This window comes from Brachyhypopomus gauderio, chromosome 9 (genome assembly GCF_052324685.1).
Source record: "Brachyhypopomus gauderio isolate BG-103 chromosome 9, BGAUD_0.2, whole genome shotgun sequence".
In the NCBI taxonomy this organism is placed as follows: Eukaryota; Metazoa; Chordata; class Actinopteri; order Gymnotiformes; family Hypopomidae; genus Brachyhypopomus; species Brachyhypopomus gauderio.
The window spans coordinates 3,477,913-3,496,098 of NC_135219.1; the positions used below are offsets into that span (position 1 = coordinate 3,477,913).

The window sequence follows — 18,186 nt, forward strand, 5'->3', positions numbered from 1 at the left end:
TCTTTGTTAATTTTCACTAGTAACTTTGTCTCTTTCATTAGTTTCTCTTAACGCCAGGGGTTTAAGACAAACCTGTAAACGCAAAGCATTATTCTTATTTGCTAAACAACTTAAAACTGACTTTTGTTTCTTTCAAGAGAGTCATTCCACTTCTGCAGACAATAATTTCTGGAAATCTCAATGGGGAAATGAAATCTGGTTGTCTCATGGTTCTGAGCGCTCCGCGGGTGTTGCCACATTTAAAAATAATTTCTCTGGAGCTATATTACACTCTGACTGCGACACCCTAGGACACTACATATGCTCAGTAATTGGTTGCCATCACAATACCTTTATTCTATTTAATATATATGGTTACAATAATAAAACTGAAAATGACAAACTATTTGAGTCTTTAGAAGAAAGAATTACTTTATGGCTTTCTAGATACCCAGACTCAATCCTTATAATTGGCGGGGACTTTAACATTGCCTTAGATGATACGATCGATAGAGTGCCTCCAAGGCAACAAACCTCATACAGTGCCAACTTAAAAAATTTTATGGAGAAATTCAGTGTTGTTGATATTTGGAGAGAAAAATCCCCAGATGCCAAAATCTTTACATGGAGCAATAAAACAGGATCTAGGCAATCCCGTATAGATTTTTGGCTTATCTCTAATTATGTTAATAAAGACAATATAGCTGTTAATGTTCTGGCCACCCCTCTTACGGATCATAGAGCTATTCACATTACCATCCAAATTTGTGCTCCTGATAACACACATTATAAATGTTCTTACTGGAAACTAAATAATTCCTTGCTAAAGCATGATATGGTGAAGGTTCAAATTAATAAATTGATTATATATTATTGGAATAAGGCTATCAAGGAGGGGTCCTTCTGCAGCAATTGGGAACTCTTCAAGTTTGAAACCGGAAAATTCTTAAGACAATATGGGAGCCGAATTTCTAAACTGAGGAAAGCTGAAGAAGCAGATATTATAAGTAAGATTACCTCTTATTACCGTAAATCCCCAGAAGAAATAATGGAGGAAGATAAGTTGAATCTAATCGAACTTCAAAACAAACTGGATGTCTTATATAAACATAAGGCTGAAGGCGCCTTCATTAGATCTAGGAAACGATGGTTAGAGGAGGGAGAGCAAAACTCTGCTTACTTTTTCAGGCTTGAAAAATACAGATCAAAATCAAACTCTATTTATCAACTAAACATTAATGACACTATCTCCAACAATCCTAGACAAATTGCTACATTTTGTGCAAAATTTTACTCTGACTTATACAGCTCGAAATATAATGAAGAGATTTCTGTACCATTTCTTAACAATATTCAAAATTTAAAAACTATTAATGTAGACGATAAAAACTATTGTGACAGCCCTTTGACCATGGAGGAAATCTCTAAATGCATAAATGCATTGAAGGCCAATAAATCTCCCGGCACAGATGGTTTATCTGCTGAGTTTTATCAATCATTCTCTAATCATATAGCTCCTTTTCTCCTGCAGGTTTTTCTAGAAAGTATAGAGAATAACACTCTTCCTCCTACCCTGACTCAAGGTCTAATAACGCTCATTCCGAAACCTAACAAAGATTTACTCTCTATTGATAATTGGAGACCTATATGTTTACTCAATAATGATTATAAGATTTTAGCTTTAATACTTACTAACAGAATTACAGAGGTTTTGGACACAATTATTGATGAGACACAGTCAGGCTTTATGAGGAATAGGCACATCTCTAACAATATCAGACTAGTTCTAGACCTACTCGATTACTCATATTTGTTGCCTGATGATAGTTTTATTCTCTTGCTGGACTTCTATAAGGCATTTGATACAATTGAACATCAATTCATTTTTCAATCTCTGGAAAAATTTGGTTTTGGTCCCTTCTTCTGTAACACTATCAAAACATTATACTCCAATAGTAATAGTTCTATCAAAATGCCATATGGCTCCACCCCTAGATTTGACCTGAAACGAGGTATTCGCCAAGGATGTCCCATTTCACCATATTTATTCTTACTTTGTTCACAAATTCTTGCAACTCATGTCTCCAATAGTGCTGTACAAGGAATCACTATAGCCGATAAAGAGCTTCTAATCAGTCAATTGGCTGATGACACCACAATCTTTTTAAGGAATGCAAACCAGATCCCTCTCGCCTTAGATATGATTAGTGCCTTTTCCAAGGCCTCTGGTTTATGTCTAAATTTGAACAAGTGCGAATTGCTGGCAATTAAAGATAGCCCAGCAAATATTATTTGCAACATCCCTGTTAAACAAGAAGTTTCTTATTTAGGAATTTTAGTCTCTAAAGACCAAAATTTAAGGTGCTCTTCAAACTTTACACCAATTATACAGAAAACCAAAAATAAACTAAACCAGTGGCTGCAGAGGGACTTATCTCTTAAAGGTAGAGTATTGATCACTAAAGCTGAAGGATTATCTCGATTAACATATGCTGCTCTCTCCTTACACTTAGATAACAAAATTGCTAAAGATATTGATTGCATGCTCTTTAATTTTATATGGAAAAACCGTACACATTATATTAGAAAAACTGTTGTTATGAATAACTATGATTCAGGTGGTCTTAATTTTCTGGATTTCTCTACCCTCAATCACGCTTTCAAAATTAATTGGGCTAAACACTTCTTTAAGAACCCGACTTCTATCTGGAACCTTATACCATATCATGTTTTCCTGCGTGTTGGTGGCCTTAACTTCATTTTTAACTGTAGTTACAATGTTGAGAAACTTCCTGTAAAACTCTCCTCTTTCCATAAGCAGGTACTCCTAGCGTGGACCCTCATTTATAAACACAACTTCTCCCCACACAAATACATTATCTGGAACAACAGAGATATTTTGTTTAAAAACAAGTCACTTTTCTTTGAGGCTTGGCTTCAAAATGGAATCCTACTAGTGGCTCAACTTGTTAATAAGGAAGGACGTTTACTCAATTACAGTGAATTCTGCTCATTATATAATTTTCCAGTTAGTCTCCAGGAATTCTCCATGGTAATTGATGCGATACCCTCGGGCACTTTAATGCTGTTGAAAAACACTAATTATACTCTGTCTGTTCCACTCAGTCTCCCTGACCTATCTGAATCCCCTATAGGGAAAATCTGCTTTTCACAGGAGAACGAGAAGAGTAATAAGGGAATACGCAGGCTATTCCAAGAAATTATCATATCTCGTCCATATATAACATTCTATTGGAACCGTTATGTCCCAGATATCCACTGGAGAATGGTTTGGTTGATCCCTAATAAATATTTAATTGTAAACAAGGTGAAGGAAGTGTCTTTTAAAATTCTCCATAAAATCTACCCTGCTAAGCACTATATGACAAAATTTAAAAAAGACATAAATATTAATTGCAGTTTTTGTGATGGCCCTCCAGAATCTGTAACACATCTTTTTTGGCTTTGCTCCTTCACACAAAGGTTTTGGAAGGAGTTTAGTAAATTTATTAATAACCACATTTTAAGGAATTTCACCTTATGCTGGGAAAATGTCTTATTTTGCTTCTATAGTTTCCCCAGAAAGGATGCAAAATGTTTTTTTATAATAAATTTGCTTATTCTTTTTGCTAAATTTTATATTCATAAATGCAAATTTGCTAATAAAACACCATGTTTTCCTCACTTTATCAAAGATGTGGAATTATATGTGAAATCAATATCAGACTCTACGAATGAAAAGGCTCAAAGGACAATTTCTATATGTACCTATTTACATGTTTTTGTTTAATTAACACCCCTGGTCGTTTGTTCTCATGTTTGTATACCTGTTTTGTATACCTGTATTGTATTTGAATATTGCCAATAAAAAAAAAAAATAAAAAAAAAAAGAGTATAAAGCCTGGTTTATACTTTCGCGAGCGACCGTAGCGCGCGGCTCCGCCCACCTCGCGCGACCCTGCGCGAGCGGTGTAGGCGTTTATACTTTCGCGAACGTCGCGAGCGTCGCTGCAGTGTTCTCCGAAACGATAGGTGGCGATAGGTGGCAGTGGAGAATAAAAAACCCCTGCAAAACCGGGGAAAGAACATTTTTACCTGACCAGAGACCGTATTTAAACACATCAGGCATCAAACGTAAATATGGCTTTGCAGTGTTGTCCGAAACGATAAGTTAACAAATACGAGCCTCTTGTAATTCCAGGGCGAAACATGAGAGAACGTGAAGACGTTAAGATTGGGCGTTTTGAAAATAAACAACCATAAACTAATGTGATAAAAAAGCGAATTATTTCGATTCATTTCGAGTATATGTATAAATATTTAACCTAATTAAGTTTAACGTGCTGGGAAATATTGAAATGGACCTTTAAAGTGACGTACAAGTGCTTTAATTCCACCTTGTATAGGTGTATGAACCCGGCAAACATGACTTTATCCATCGCGCTGAAGCGCGACGCGCGCGCGAAGTTACAAAATTCGAGAGGTGCACGACCTCGCGCCGCGACTGCGCGCGAGGCCCTCGCGCACGGGCGGAGCCACAGCGATTACGTCATTTTCGCCGCGCGGACCCTCGCGCCGCTCGCGGCGGCGACCTCGCGCCGCGGCAGCGCGCGAGGCCCTCGCGCACGGGCGGAGCCACAGCGATTACGTCATTTTCGCCGCGCGGACCCTCGCGCCGCGTCAAGTATAAACTAGGCTTTACTGTGCGTTCACACCGAAAGCGACGAGAGCGACACGGCGACACACGGCGACCGAAAGTCATTCATTTTCAATGAGAGTGAGCGACACCCAGCGACGCGACGCGACGCGAAGTGAGCGATCTGAGCGACGCGATCAAGTTCAGCTCGGCTCAACTTTATGCAAATGAGCAGTGACGCGCGGCGGCGACTACCAATCAGAAAGTATGTTTGCACCCTCCTCCGAAACCGCACCTCTGACTTTGGTTCCTACTGATTATTTGTTCCGATTGCAAAATGGAGGAGAGATTAATAGTGGCTGTCTCTGGATGTCCCGCACTTTACGATGTGTCCCTGTTTATTTACAGTACAAAATGTTTATTTTTGGAGGGAATACTGTTCATTTGTTAAAAAACATCTGCAATAAATTAGCGTATACCCGATTATTGGTTATGATTTTTTAAATTCCTGTTTGATCTTCGGGTCTGGGGTAAAAAGTAAAAAAATACATAAACATTTTAGGTTTATATACTATATGTGTTTTATACACACACTATGTTTTATACACGCACTCCTTTATAATCGTGTGTCCTGTAATCAATAGATTAAAATAAATACTGCGTCCTGCTTTAAAAACGTGATTTGCATATCTGTCACGTGCTGCATGCAGGCGTGATGTTGGACACGCCCCAACGCGACGCGATGCTGGCGACTCGGCGACGGAGAGCGATTTTATCGCTTTCGGTGTCCTTGGACCTGACCCAGAGTTACAAACACGTCATCATGACGTGTCCTTTCCTCGAAGATCATGTGGATATTGAAACTCAGTTTATTCGCTGAGTTCTTCGTCGGGAACGCCTTATAAAACCCCGAATAGACATAGGCCTACTATCATTTTCGGATTATTTTTTAAATGAACGTTATCGTTTTCAGCACAATCCATTACTTACATCAATAACTTTATTATTATAATAACATTTCAAATATTACACATCGCGGATCAGCCCTAAATTCTCTCCAGATTGTTATATCGGTCTTCGTTTTTTGCTAGTGGAAGTTTTCTTTATAGTGTAGGAGATGCGGAATCTGTCAGCAAAGCTACTGTATGTCGGTCTGTCCGAAAACTATGTCCGGCATTAAAATGACTAGTGCCCGGTTTTGTGGTGTTTCCTGGGCTTAAGCCAGTTATGGACATCAAAGAGGAATTCCACAGCATCGTTGGTTTGTCTTTAATTCTCACGGACAATAAAGAAAATTAAGCAAAGGAGAGGCAATATATAACGAACTTCATTCCATTTACATTTTTAAGGATTTCCTAGAGTGATTGGCTGTATTGATGGAACCTACATATGCTACCTATTCCAGCACCATTAGAACATGAAAATTCATCCATAGCATTAATGTACAGGTACTAACCTTTATAATCCTTAATGAATACTTATCTTTAATGGTAACAAAAATAACGTAGCTATTGTAACTGACCGTTCTTCCCATCAAGATCATATGTGATGCTTCCCACCTCGTCACAAATGTTGAAGCCAGATGGCCAGGATCCGTGTATGATTCCACACTGTACAACAAATCTGAACAGAGTAGGCCTGCGGTAGTTTTGCTAGTTGTTCACATGCAGTGTAATAGTTAAATCATTGCAAACCCTAGTGTGATTATAGGACATGACGGCCTCCTTCATGGAGACAGAGGGTATCCCTGCCTGTCCTATAGGCCTACCTTATGACTCTCTATTCAGATCCTGCACCTGGACCACAGTCCCGCTACAATCAGGTCGTCATGTTTCTGATCTGCTCTTACATTTACATTTGAATTTTGGGCATTTAGCAGACACTGCACCAGCGCTCACGTGATGCCGGGTTGCCAACTCTCACGCATTGAGCGTGAGACACACGCATTTGACCGTTTTCACACGCTCTCACGCCACACTTGCGATATCTGACGCCGAAAAAAAAATCTCGTTTATTTACCTCTGATCCACATCTATGATTCAATGAGTTACTAGTTCGCTGTGGCGCCAACCACCGGCGATCGATAGATCTCGATATAACACTTAATTTGTGTCCATTTTACATTCGCCACCCCGTCGACAATTTACACTCGCCACCTCCTCCAGGTTCAAATCTCACTCCAAGCGATCTTCAAAAATTGGCAACCCTGCGTGATGACCTGCATCAGCGCTCACGTGATGACCTGCACCGGTGCCCACGAAGCAGACCTACACCAAAATTCTGCACTGGTGCATTCATCTGGATTACATCCTGGACTGTAGAGCCAGTACTATTTGCCTGGTATTTATTTGAACAAAACAATATTTTATCTTTAATTATAATTCATTTGAAAAACACAAACTCTAGTCATCAAAACAAGTTTAATAACGATTAGATTGAGAAGAATCAGGTGATGCATTTGTTTAGGAAACTGTTTTTGTAGCTGCTGCCTGTGTGTTCAGTGGCTCTGCAGAAACACTGTAGCAGCAACTCAGCAGAGAAAAAGAGAATGATGGTAAATGTTAGGACTGGTCATGGTAAATTCATTCATAATGGCTTTCAGTGTTTATCTATCTATCTCTCTTTCTACTACTCTCTCTCACACACACACACATTCATGATCTGTTCTGGGATCTGTGTTTGGGACCAGGAGATCAATTCAACCTCCTGATTACACCAGGAGTAAAATACTGTTCTGCACTCAATCCGTTATATATAAATTATAAATATAAATTGATTTTTTTTTTCAAATGTTCAATATATGAATATATGTACATGAAATACAGACAAAATAGTTTTAGAGCACACGTCACTAAAGTGCAATATTAGCCTTAAAATGTGACCCCAAATGCACATGCATCTACTGTTGTGTTTTAAAGGAGCCAATCCATGAACGGTAACTGCTGTTCTGTTGCACAGGTTTGTAAATGGACAAGAATCAGGCTCGTGTGGCCAACACCCACAACTGGCGTCTTAATGTGAAACCCTGACCTGTGTTCCAGAGAGGAAAAATGTGGAGATGACACTGTGTGACCTTGTTTAGAAGCTGGAGCAGGTTCAGTGGACACTGCTCGAACTCTGAATGAACTGTGTAAAGGGCAAACACCAACCATCCAACATACACCAACCATCCAACATACACCAACCATCCAAGAAAGACCAACCACCCAACATACACCAACCAATCCAACAAACACCAACCACGCAACATACACCAACCACGCAACAAACACCAACCACCCAACATACACCAACCAATCCAAGAAAGACCAACCACGCAACAAACGCCAACCACGCAACAAACACCAACCACCCAACATACACCAACCACGCAACAAACACCAACCACGCAACAAACACCAACCACCCAACATACACCAACCACGCAACATACACCAACCACACAACAAACACCAACCACCCAACATACACCAACCAATCCAACAAACACCAACCACGCAACAAACGCCAACCACGCAACAAACACCAACCACCCAACATACACCAACCACGCAACATACACCAACCACACAACAAACACCAACCACCCAACATACACCAACCAATCCAACAAACACCAACCACGCAACAAACACCAACCACGCAACAAACACCAACCACCCAACATACACCAACCAATCCAAGAAAGACCAACCACGCAACAAACGCCAACCACACAACAAACACCAACCATCCAACATACACTAACCACCCAACAAACATCAACCATCCAACATACACTAACCACCCAACAAACACCAAACATCCAACATACACTAACCACCCAACAAACACCAACCACCCAACAAACACCAACCACCCAACACACACTAACCACCCAACAAACACCAACCATCCAACATACACTAACCACCCAACAAACACCAACCACCCAACAAACACCAACCACCCAACAAACATCAACCACCCAACACACCAGGGACGACAACGTGCTAAACCTCCTAGCCTGATCATCCACAACAGAACCCTTATCTATACACACAGGCTCCTTCTCCTTCTCTCTGTCCATCAGTTAGTTGATATAATTTCTCTCATTCACATTCACTCTCTCTCTCATTTAGTATAGCTTTATTAGCATGGCTGTATAAGGTACAGTGTTGCCAAAGCATTACAACAATGATAACAATGACAATAACATTGACAAACAACAAATAACAATAATAATTTATATGATAACATTTAGGAAAAGTTCTCTCTTTCTCTCCTCTCTCTCTCTCTCTCTCTCTCTCTCTCTCTCTCTCTCTCTCTCTCTCTCTGTCCATGTGTGTTGACAGAGTAGTGCCCCTGTCTGGTGAGCTCAGTGATTATGTAAAGCCCTAACAAAATTTGCAGACATGAGCTACATTAGCTATGTCTGCAGAAAAGTGTGTGTGTGCGTGTGTGTGTGTGTGTGTGTGTGTGTGTGTGTGTGTGTGTGTGCATGAGATACAGAGAGAAAGAGACTGGGGAAGTGTGCCTTTAAAGGAACTGCTGATCAGTTCAATCCTCAGAAAGTGCGCAGAGAAGCACAGTTGTGTTTTGGGTGTGAAAGGGCCAATAGAGCATTATGTGTCAGGAGAAGGACCAGACTGCACCGTTTGATCTCATCTTCACTAAGCAAACCCTGCAGGGTGACCAGATATTACACAGACTGGCTCACTTCATAACACAAAACTATTAGTCAAGTGTGTTTGCACACGTAAGTCATGCCTTCAGGCCCAATGCTGCCACATCACATAAACACCAAGAAAAACAGGAAGTTACAAACAAGACATTTGTAATAGAGCGTGTGTGTGTGTGTGTGGTGTGAGACAGACAGAGAGAGAGAGAGAGAGAGTACAAACCAGTTCTTCAGGTTCTAATGCTGCCCTACAGAATAAACAAATGGAAAAAAGTTGTCGACCTTAAGATTTTACATCTTGAGTGTGCCAAGACAATAGCATGTGAAATGTAACATGTTAAGAGGAAACCAGACATTCAGTCCTCCAGAACCCTTGACCAGTTCTCCACCCAGGGCATTAATCTACAGAAATGTACCTTTACTTTGTATACCGAGCTTATCTTGCTTTGTTTATCTATCAAACAATAGCATAAACAAAAACAATAGGATAATAATATTGTTGTGCTGTATAATAACATAATGAACTACACAGGTGTTGGGACCACTGTATTTACGTAACAGGTATGACAGGACCACTGTATTTACGTAACAGGTATGACAGGACCACTGTATTTACGTAACAGGTATGACAGGACCACTGTATTTACGTAACAGGTATGACAGAACAGTTTCCCAATTAGCAAGGATGTCTGGACTTCTCAGAAATGCACCTTTCATTTTTCAAAGGGACCAATCAGACTGCAGGGATAACATACACATGTAACCCCCTCCACACCCCACACCCCCTCCACACCCTCCACACCCCAAACCCCCTCCCCCTCCCCCAGAGCTGTGCACACAATGCCCACCAAGGAAACACCAGACACCAACCCCGTCTTAATTCCCACTGTCCAGACGACCAGTTGCAAATGTCACAGTCCTGGAATACGACACACGGGCCGGGCTCTCTGCCAGCCTGCCGGCTCAGAGCAGCTGCACTTTACCCATCAGCCCCTGGGGCCGGAGAGGGGCCAAACACGAGGCTGGTACACCGTGGCCCTGTGTGTGCAGCTGGACGAGCTTCTCTGTCCAGCTCATCTCTCCTTTTCTCTCTCTCCTTCTCTCTCTCTCCTTCACCCATTCTCCTCTTTCCTTCTCTCTTCTTCTCTATTTCCTTCTCTCTCTCTCCTTCACCCTCTCTCCTCTCACCTGTCCTTCACTCTCTCCTCTCTCTCTTTCTCTCCTTCTCTCTCTCCTTCACTCTATCCTTCACTCTCTCCTCTCTCTCCTTTTCTCACCTTCTCTCTCTCTCCTTCACTCTATCCTTCTCTCTCTCCTTCTCTCTGACCGCTGTTCTCTGGTATCAGTGCTCAGCACTGACCTATTTACCATTGACATAGTTGATACAGTGCCCAGATGAGTTCTCTCTCTCTCTCTCTCTCTCTCTCTCTCTCTCTCTCTCTCACACACACACACACACATATACACACACAGACACACACACACACACACACTTAATCACACATTCATGTGTTCCATCAGTCTTTCCAAGTAGTAAAATAATCATGGTCCATGCCCACAGTACTGCAGAACCTGAGTGTTTGTCATTGCCAGTGTCCCGTCTGCCTGTCCTTTCTGCCTGTCTGCCTGTCCTTTCTGTCTGTCTGTCTGTCCTGTCTGTTCTGTCAGTGTCATTCCTTGTAAGGCAGATCACTGAGCCATGGTACAATCAAACCACAGGCCAAACTCAGATATGAATAATCAGCTAGAAGTCAGTATTTGCTTAAACAGTGTACTTGTGTTATAGAAACCTTTGTTATGTTTAGGGGTTTGTGAACATTTCAAACAAACATTTAACAGTGTTCAAAGGTTAAACTATTCTAAGGAGAAAATCTAGATTAAGGGGTACAATCCAGATTTAACTCAGCCAATGTTATTAGCTAGTTACATAACGCTATAATGCAATTAGCTTATCTTCTTTATGAACATCTAATTAAGGTTATTCCTATTACAGTATATAATTTACATTTTACATTGACATTTTACATTTACATTTACATTTACACTTTAAAACGTATATTTGGAAATGATATGCATTTTCACAGTGCCAGAAATATTAATATATGGCCAATAATAAAACAAAGGTTCCTTCGACTCTTTCAACAGGAACTAGTATTTAAAGACCTCCCAACCGACCGCAGATGTGACTTTTTCAACACATTCTTTCTTCCTTTTGCAGTAGCCTACGTGCAGTTGCGCAGAGCTTCGTCACCCGAGCGCAGACGTCGAAAGTCAGAAGCGCAGCGTCGCTATTGGTCGGTCGGATCACCTCACCTGGGATCAGAGAGGGATCACCTCACCTACGGGCCAGCGGCTGCATTCAAATGCGCGCGGTCGGGTTGCACTTCTGTTGACTCATAGTGTTTAGTCATATATCGTAATGCAATCGGCTCCAAACACAGCCAAACCGAAAACCTCTTACATATGTGTGCGAGTTCCCCCACCGAACACATCATACGGTCGGAAATGTGTTGAAATGTAGCGTTAGTGTTGGTGACGTGCCCAAAACAGCTGAATGACAGATCGAGGGGGGATTCAGATACTCAAATCTAATTGGCTGCTGGCACTTTTTAAACGTGATGTCATCGGTAGATCCGCACTAACGAAACACCGAGATCACGGAGTTTTAGAGAGAGAGAGAGAGAGAGAGAGAGAGAGAGAGAGAGAGAGAGAGAGAGAGAGAGAGAGGGAGGGAGGGAGTGAATGTGAGCCGGCTACGATTGCGATTTAAACGGCTCGGATGACGATGCAGAATTAAACATAACGGAAAATGTCCGGAGTGTTTCTCCGGTAGCGGGAGCGAGTGAGGAGTATCTCGCCCTGCCGTCCTGATGCAGGGAGCCGCATGCTGTGCACTGCTGGAACGGTAAGACCCCCCGTCGTGAGTGATCTTAGATCTTAGTGATCTTAGACTGATCTACCAATCAAATTGGCGTCACCGCCTAGAATATGTAAACGATTGCAGAAATCAAAGTGTCATTCATCGTTAGCAGGCGAGTAGTCTTGTAATAGCTCTCCGTTCAGTGTTAGTCTGATGTTAGTGTTATAGTTGAAAGCTGCAAAGTCACCTGTATCGCCACGGGTCGTCAGGTTCAATACTGACGATCTCTAATCGATGAGAGTTCAGTTCATGTAGTGTACGACCGATCCGATTAACGATGCGGTCATTCTGTGTGTGTGTGTGTGTCTTCAATTTATGACAACTGTACAGTTAATAGGCTACAGTTAATCTGATACAGTTAATACACCAGTCCGCTTTTTTTTGAAGGGGGTGTCTTACCGATGTAGGTTTATTCAATGTAAAAGCATTGGCCCTGACACTTTCTTGTTTTGCAAAATGGAATAAAAAGGGTCAATTAGGAGAGATGACACAGGAAGAGAGAGTTACGTGTGTGTGTGTGTGTGTGTGTGTGTTTGGGGACTTGGTGTACTGGAGGAAACTTTAAGGCCCTTTCTCTGCCCAACATCCCACTTAAGAGCCAAAATGGATCTAAATATAATTAAAATGGAAGGCTAATATACATATATTTGAGGCTAATGTACAGCCAGTGAGGTATTTTCCGCTGACCTGAATTTGAACGGAGGGAACTGCTTCTGCAAGTGAAAGCAGAAAGCATAGTGTCTGAGTCACACACACTCTAATTCTCTCTTTAAGGTGCAGATCAGTAGTCTGGACATGACCCGTCTGGGTGCTGCGTGCCTGTGTCTATATACAGCAAGGTGTGTGTGTGCAATAGAAGTTAGCCGAACAAGCCGAATTCCAGTGGATCGAAATTAGCAGCCAAATAACCAGCAGTCACAATGAACACCTTGTAAGCAAGGCCTTGTACACTCTCTCTCTCCCTCTCCCTCGCTCCCTCTCTCTCTCTCTCTCTCACCTTTATTAATATACACATACCTCCCTCGTGTTCCCTTTTTGTTCTGGTGGACAGACAGTAGTTTCTCCTGTGTCTCCTTGAGGTTGTCAAGACTACTTTTAAAAGTGTTTAATTAAGGGGTTTGCTCTCTCTCTCTCTCTCTCTCTCTCTCTTTTTTCTAACTCTTCCTCCTTGTCTTTATTTCACCCCTCTCATCTTAATTAATATATGTCTGTATGTTAATATGTCTGTCTCTCTTCATTGTCTCCTCATCTTCCTCATCTTCCTCTCCTGCCCCCCGATCTCCTTTCATGTGCCGTTCTGCTGTGACGTCTGCCGTCCCAGAAACCCACTTGAACACGGAGTGCCTTGATTCGCGTGTATCAAACAGGGAAATAAGAGTATTCTTCACATTGCTGCTTCACAGAAGACTCTTTGGGTGGTTCTAAGGCAGAACCTGTTTATTTACTCATTATTACTCACAAAAGCCATTCTTTCGCTGGGGGTGTGTGTGTGTGTGTGTGAGAGAGAGAGAGAGAGAGAGAGAGAGAGAGAGAGAGAGAGAGAGAGAGAGAGAGAGAAAGGCCATGGTTAAAATTCCCAACTTCATTAGGAAGCAGAACCCTAGAGAGATGAAAGAAACGGTAAGAGTTCTGCTCACTGGTATCAAACTGTACCGGTACTCTAATACAGTCCTGCTATGAGCACACGCTTCCCCATTCCACTGTTCCAGCACACGTGACTGAGCTCACAGGCTAATTGTCAAACCTTTGATTGCTCAGGATTATCAAGGCTCTGAATGGTTAGCTTGGCCTTCATGTAGCAGGGCGGGTTTTTCTGCATTAGCCCCAGCAGCAGACAGGCTGGCTGTTCTGGATGTGGCCTGCAGATCCCGGGAGTGGAATCATCCTTCCTGATGACTGACGAGCAGTTCTGACAGGTGGGGGTGACTGACCCGTGACTGACCCGTGACTGACGGACAGGTGTGGCGGTGGGGGTAACCCTGCTCCCTCCCCCAAATACACGGCCCTCCCCCTTTACCCACAAGCCCCCGCATACAGGACATTCGTCAGGGTCCAGACGGTCTCCCACAGCGCCCACAGAACCTAAGAGTCTCCTGTAACATCAAGCGCAAAGATCCTGTCCAAAAATGAACTGTGATTCAATTCACTCAAGGGCAGAGACAGGACGCTCTAGACAGGACGGTAGATGCTTGAAATGCTGATTAGCTGTGGGGACACTTGCTGGCATCGTGACTGGTTGAGAGTGGATTGGGGTCGTTGATAACAGACGTCAGGGATGTCCGGTAGATCCAGAGGAGATCAGGGTTAGAGGGAAGGTCATGACGTCGGACCATTTGTGATGTTGCGCAGACATAGACATGCTCTGTGTCGGACGTCAAAGCTGTCATGAATGTCGTGAATTGTTTGTCTGTGATTTGTTTTGTGGAGAACTCTGTTGACATTCACAGTGCCCTCTAGTGTCTGTTTCCTGTTGGTCGTGTTTCCATCTGAGGAACTGACCGATCGAGTAAAGCCATTCTTCTGGAACCACTATAAACAGCACTCGGATATCATAAACCACAGACATCGTATAACTCGTTTCATTTGGTGTGACATTTATTTTACTTGTGTACTTACTGCATCTCACCTCTCCTCGCCTCTGTGTGTGTGCGTGCGTGTGTGTGTGTGTGTGTGTGTGCGCGCGTGTGTGTGTGTGCGTGTGTGTGTGTGCGCGTGTGTGTGTGTGTGTGTGTGTGTGTGTGTGCGAGTGTGTGTGTGCGCGTGTGTGTGTGTGTGTGTGTGTGTGTGTGTGCGCGCGTGTGTGTGTGTGCGCGCGTGTGTGTGTGTGTGCGCGTGTGTGTGTGTGTGTGTGTGTGTGCGTGTGTGTGTGTGTGTGGCGTAGAGCGAGACGATGAACTATGTGGGGCAGCTGGCGGGTCATGTGGTGGTTCAGGTGAGGGAGTTGTATCGGGGCCTGAACCCGGCCACACTGTCGGGCTGCATCGACGTGATCGTGGTGCGCCGGGCCGACGGCTCCATGCACTGTTCCCCCTTCCACGTCCGCTTTGGCAAACTAGGAGTCCTGCGCTCACGGGAGAAACTGGTGAGTCCCGCCCTGAGCACGCGCACGCACACACACACACACACACACACACACACACACACACACACACACACACACACACACACACACACAGTCCCCTAGTAATCACTAGTGTGTGTATTTGTGTGTGTGTGTGTGTTCTTATTGCACAGATGGGTAAATGCAGAGGACAAATTTGGATTGCGGTGAAAAATCAAAATTGACAAAATATGGCACATTTCATACATGTACACACACACACACACACACACACATACATACATACATACATATATATATATATATATATATATATATATATATATATATATATATATATGCACACACACATACACATGCAACATACACAAACATGCATATATGCACACAAACATGGAGTTGTGGCGTGAGTGGTGAAGGGGACTGGTGTTAATGGTGGTGTGAGTGGTGAAGGGGACTGGTGTTAATGGTGGTGTGAGTGGTGAAGGGGACTGGTGTTAATGGTGGTGTGAGTGGTGAAGGGGACTGGTGTTAATGGTGGCGTGAGTGGTGAAGGGGACTGGTGTTAATGGTGGTGTGAGTGGTGAAGGGGACTGGTGTTAATGGTGGTGTGAGTGGTGAAGGGGACTAGTGTTAATGGTGGTGTGAGTGGTGAAGGGGACTGGTGTTAATGGTGGTGTGAGTGGTGAAGGGGACTGGTGTTAATGGTGGTGTGAGTGGTGAAGGGGACTGGTGTTAATGGTGGTGTGAGTGGTGAAGGGGACTGGTGTTAATGGTGGTGTGAGTGGTGAAGGGGACTGGTGTTAATGGTGGTGTGAGTGGTGAAGGGGACTGGTGTTAATGGTGGCGTGAGTGGTGAAGGGGACTGGTGTTAATGGTGGCGTGAGTGGTGAAGGGGACTGGTGTTAATGGTGGTGTGAGTGGTGAAGGGAACTGGTGTTAATGGTGGCGTGAGTGGTGAAGGGGACTTGTGTTAATGGTGGCGTGAGTGGTGAAGGGGACTGGTGTTAATGGTGGTGTGAGTGGTGAAGGGGACTGGTGTTAATGGTGGTGTGAGTGGTGAAGGGGACTGGTGTTAATGGTGGCGTGAGTGGTGAAGGGGACTGGTGTTAATGGTGGCGTGAGTGGTGAAGGGGATAAAACTGATTCTGAAAATTTAAACTTGTTTTCAGGTGGACATAGAGGTGAACGGTGAGCCTGTCAGTTTGCACATGAAGTTAGGAGATAATGGGGAGGCCTTCTTCGTGGAGGAGACAGAGAACGACCAGGTACAGGAACACGGGTGACACCTTCATAGGGCTGAACGATTAATTGCATTTGCGATAATCTCGCAATATTTTAAAACGCAATTCTCTAATCGCAAAGGCAGCGATTTAAACTGGTCACGTGACTTGGGAGTGAGCCGAGCCGAGGACGAACGGAGCAAACCCGAGCAGGAGGCAGAGAGATGGAGAAGTGAAGTTAACACAGCGCACTTTACCTTGTTGCACAATGGCTTCAGGCTCGACAGAAGCTGACACAACTGAAAGTCTAATACCAAAGAGGGGCAGCACATAAGTTGTGTGAAATTACTTTGGCTTTTAAAAAGATGCTGCTCAACGTCAGGTACTGTGTAAAACGTGCCTTGCTACTGTTGCTACGACGCGAGGAAACACTACAAACCTTCTTCAGCATTAAAAAAAAAACACCACAAAGCCTCGTATGATATTTGTAAGGCTAAAATGCCAACGACCAGTGCTCCATCTTCAAATACGCAAAAGTGTTTCTCTGCGCTTATACAGCTTTAGTATGCGGTGAGCAGCGAAATACCGTAAAATCACGTATATAGGCGCAATAAGATTTAAAGCGCGGATGAATCGTAAAAGCGCGCATAGCTTGACCGCGGTCCAGCAGACAGGGTTCACTGACCGAACCGTTTGAAAGTGTAACTCCTTATGGATATAATTCGAAGCGGCACGCTGAAATAACTCGGGCAGTAACGGAGTTCATAGTGAAAGACATGATGTCCGTTAATATAGTGAACCCCTCGAACAAGCCCGGCTTCATGGCTTTGTTAAACACACTGGATATGCGCTACCAAATGCCCTCACGCACATATTTTAGCCAAGTTGCTATACCTGCAGGGTTGCCAACTCTCACGCATTGAGCGTCTTAGACTAAAAAGTTACTAGTTCGCTCTGGCGCCAACCACAGGCGATCGATCGATCACGATATAATAATAATACTTAAATTTAGTTCATTTTACCCCCCCCCCTCCCATAACAAATTACGTTCGCCACCCACTCTAGGTTCAAGTCTCACTCCAAGTGATCTTGAAAAGTTGCCAACCCTGAATCTGAGCTGTATAAAAAATGGCGAAACAGAGTTTCCTGAAAACAGTGGGAAAATATCGCGATTTTAAATCGCAATCGCAATTTATAGATAAAAAATTGCAATTAGATTATTTTCCAAAATCGTTCAGCCCTATTCTAGAACACATGTTCTCCCAAGGCTGATGTTCTAGAACACGTGTTCTCCTGAGGCTGATGTTCTAGAACACGTGTTGTCCTGAGGCTGATGTTCTAGAACACGTGTTCTGAGGCTGATGTTCTAGAACACATGAGGCTGTCAACCTGTGTGAGCCATGGTGCCACCAGTGAGCTGACGAAACTATGAGTGGGTTAATAAGAGTCTGAGTGAATTTTTGAAGAGACTGAGTGAGCTTTATGCATCATGGTTCAAAACACAATCTTTCACAACGAAAGGTACTGAAGCTGGACCATCTACAATTGAAGTGGCCACTGAGAAAACCGAGAAAAAACAAGCTAAAGGAAAAGTATGAATATGTTTAGTGTTTATTATACTGTGTTATTATACGTTCAAAACTCGATAGGCTACATTGACTGTTGTGTTATATTTGTTTTGTTTTGATATGGTCTGTTCAATTTTCA

General features: G+C 43.1%; 1 protein-coding gene across 3 annotated transcripts in view; it reads left to right on the forward strand.

Annotated features, from left to right (window-relative positions):
* Positions 1–11,500: 11,500 nt before the first annotated feature.
* The window catches only part of lpin1b (lipin 1b), an 18,995-nt gene continuing 12,309 nt past the window's right edge, over positions 11,501–18,186 (forward strand). For all 3 annotated transcript variants that reach the window (XM_077016496.1, XM_077016497.1, XM_077016498.1), the window contains exons 1-3: positions 11,501–12,180; positions 15,077–15,277; positions 16,429–16,524. In XM_077016496.1, the coding sequence (XP_076872611.1) occupies positions 12,160–12,180; positions 15,077–15,277; positions 16,429–16,524 (318 nt within the window). In that variant the 5' untranslated portion in view covers positions 11,501–12,159. The remainder of the gene's footprint in view (positions 12,181–15,076; positions 15,278–16,428; positions 16,525–18,186) is intronic.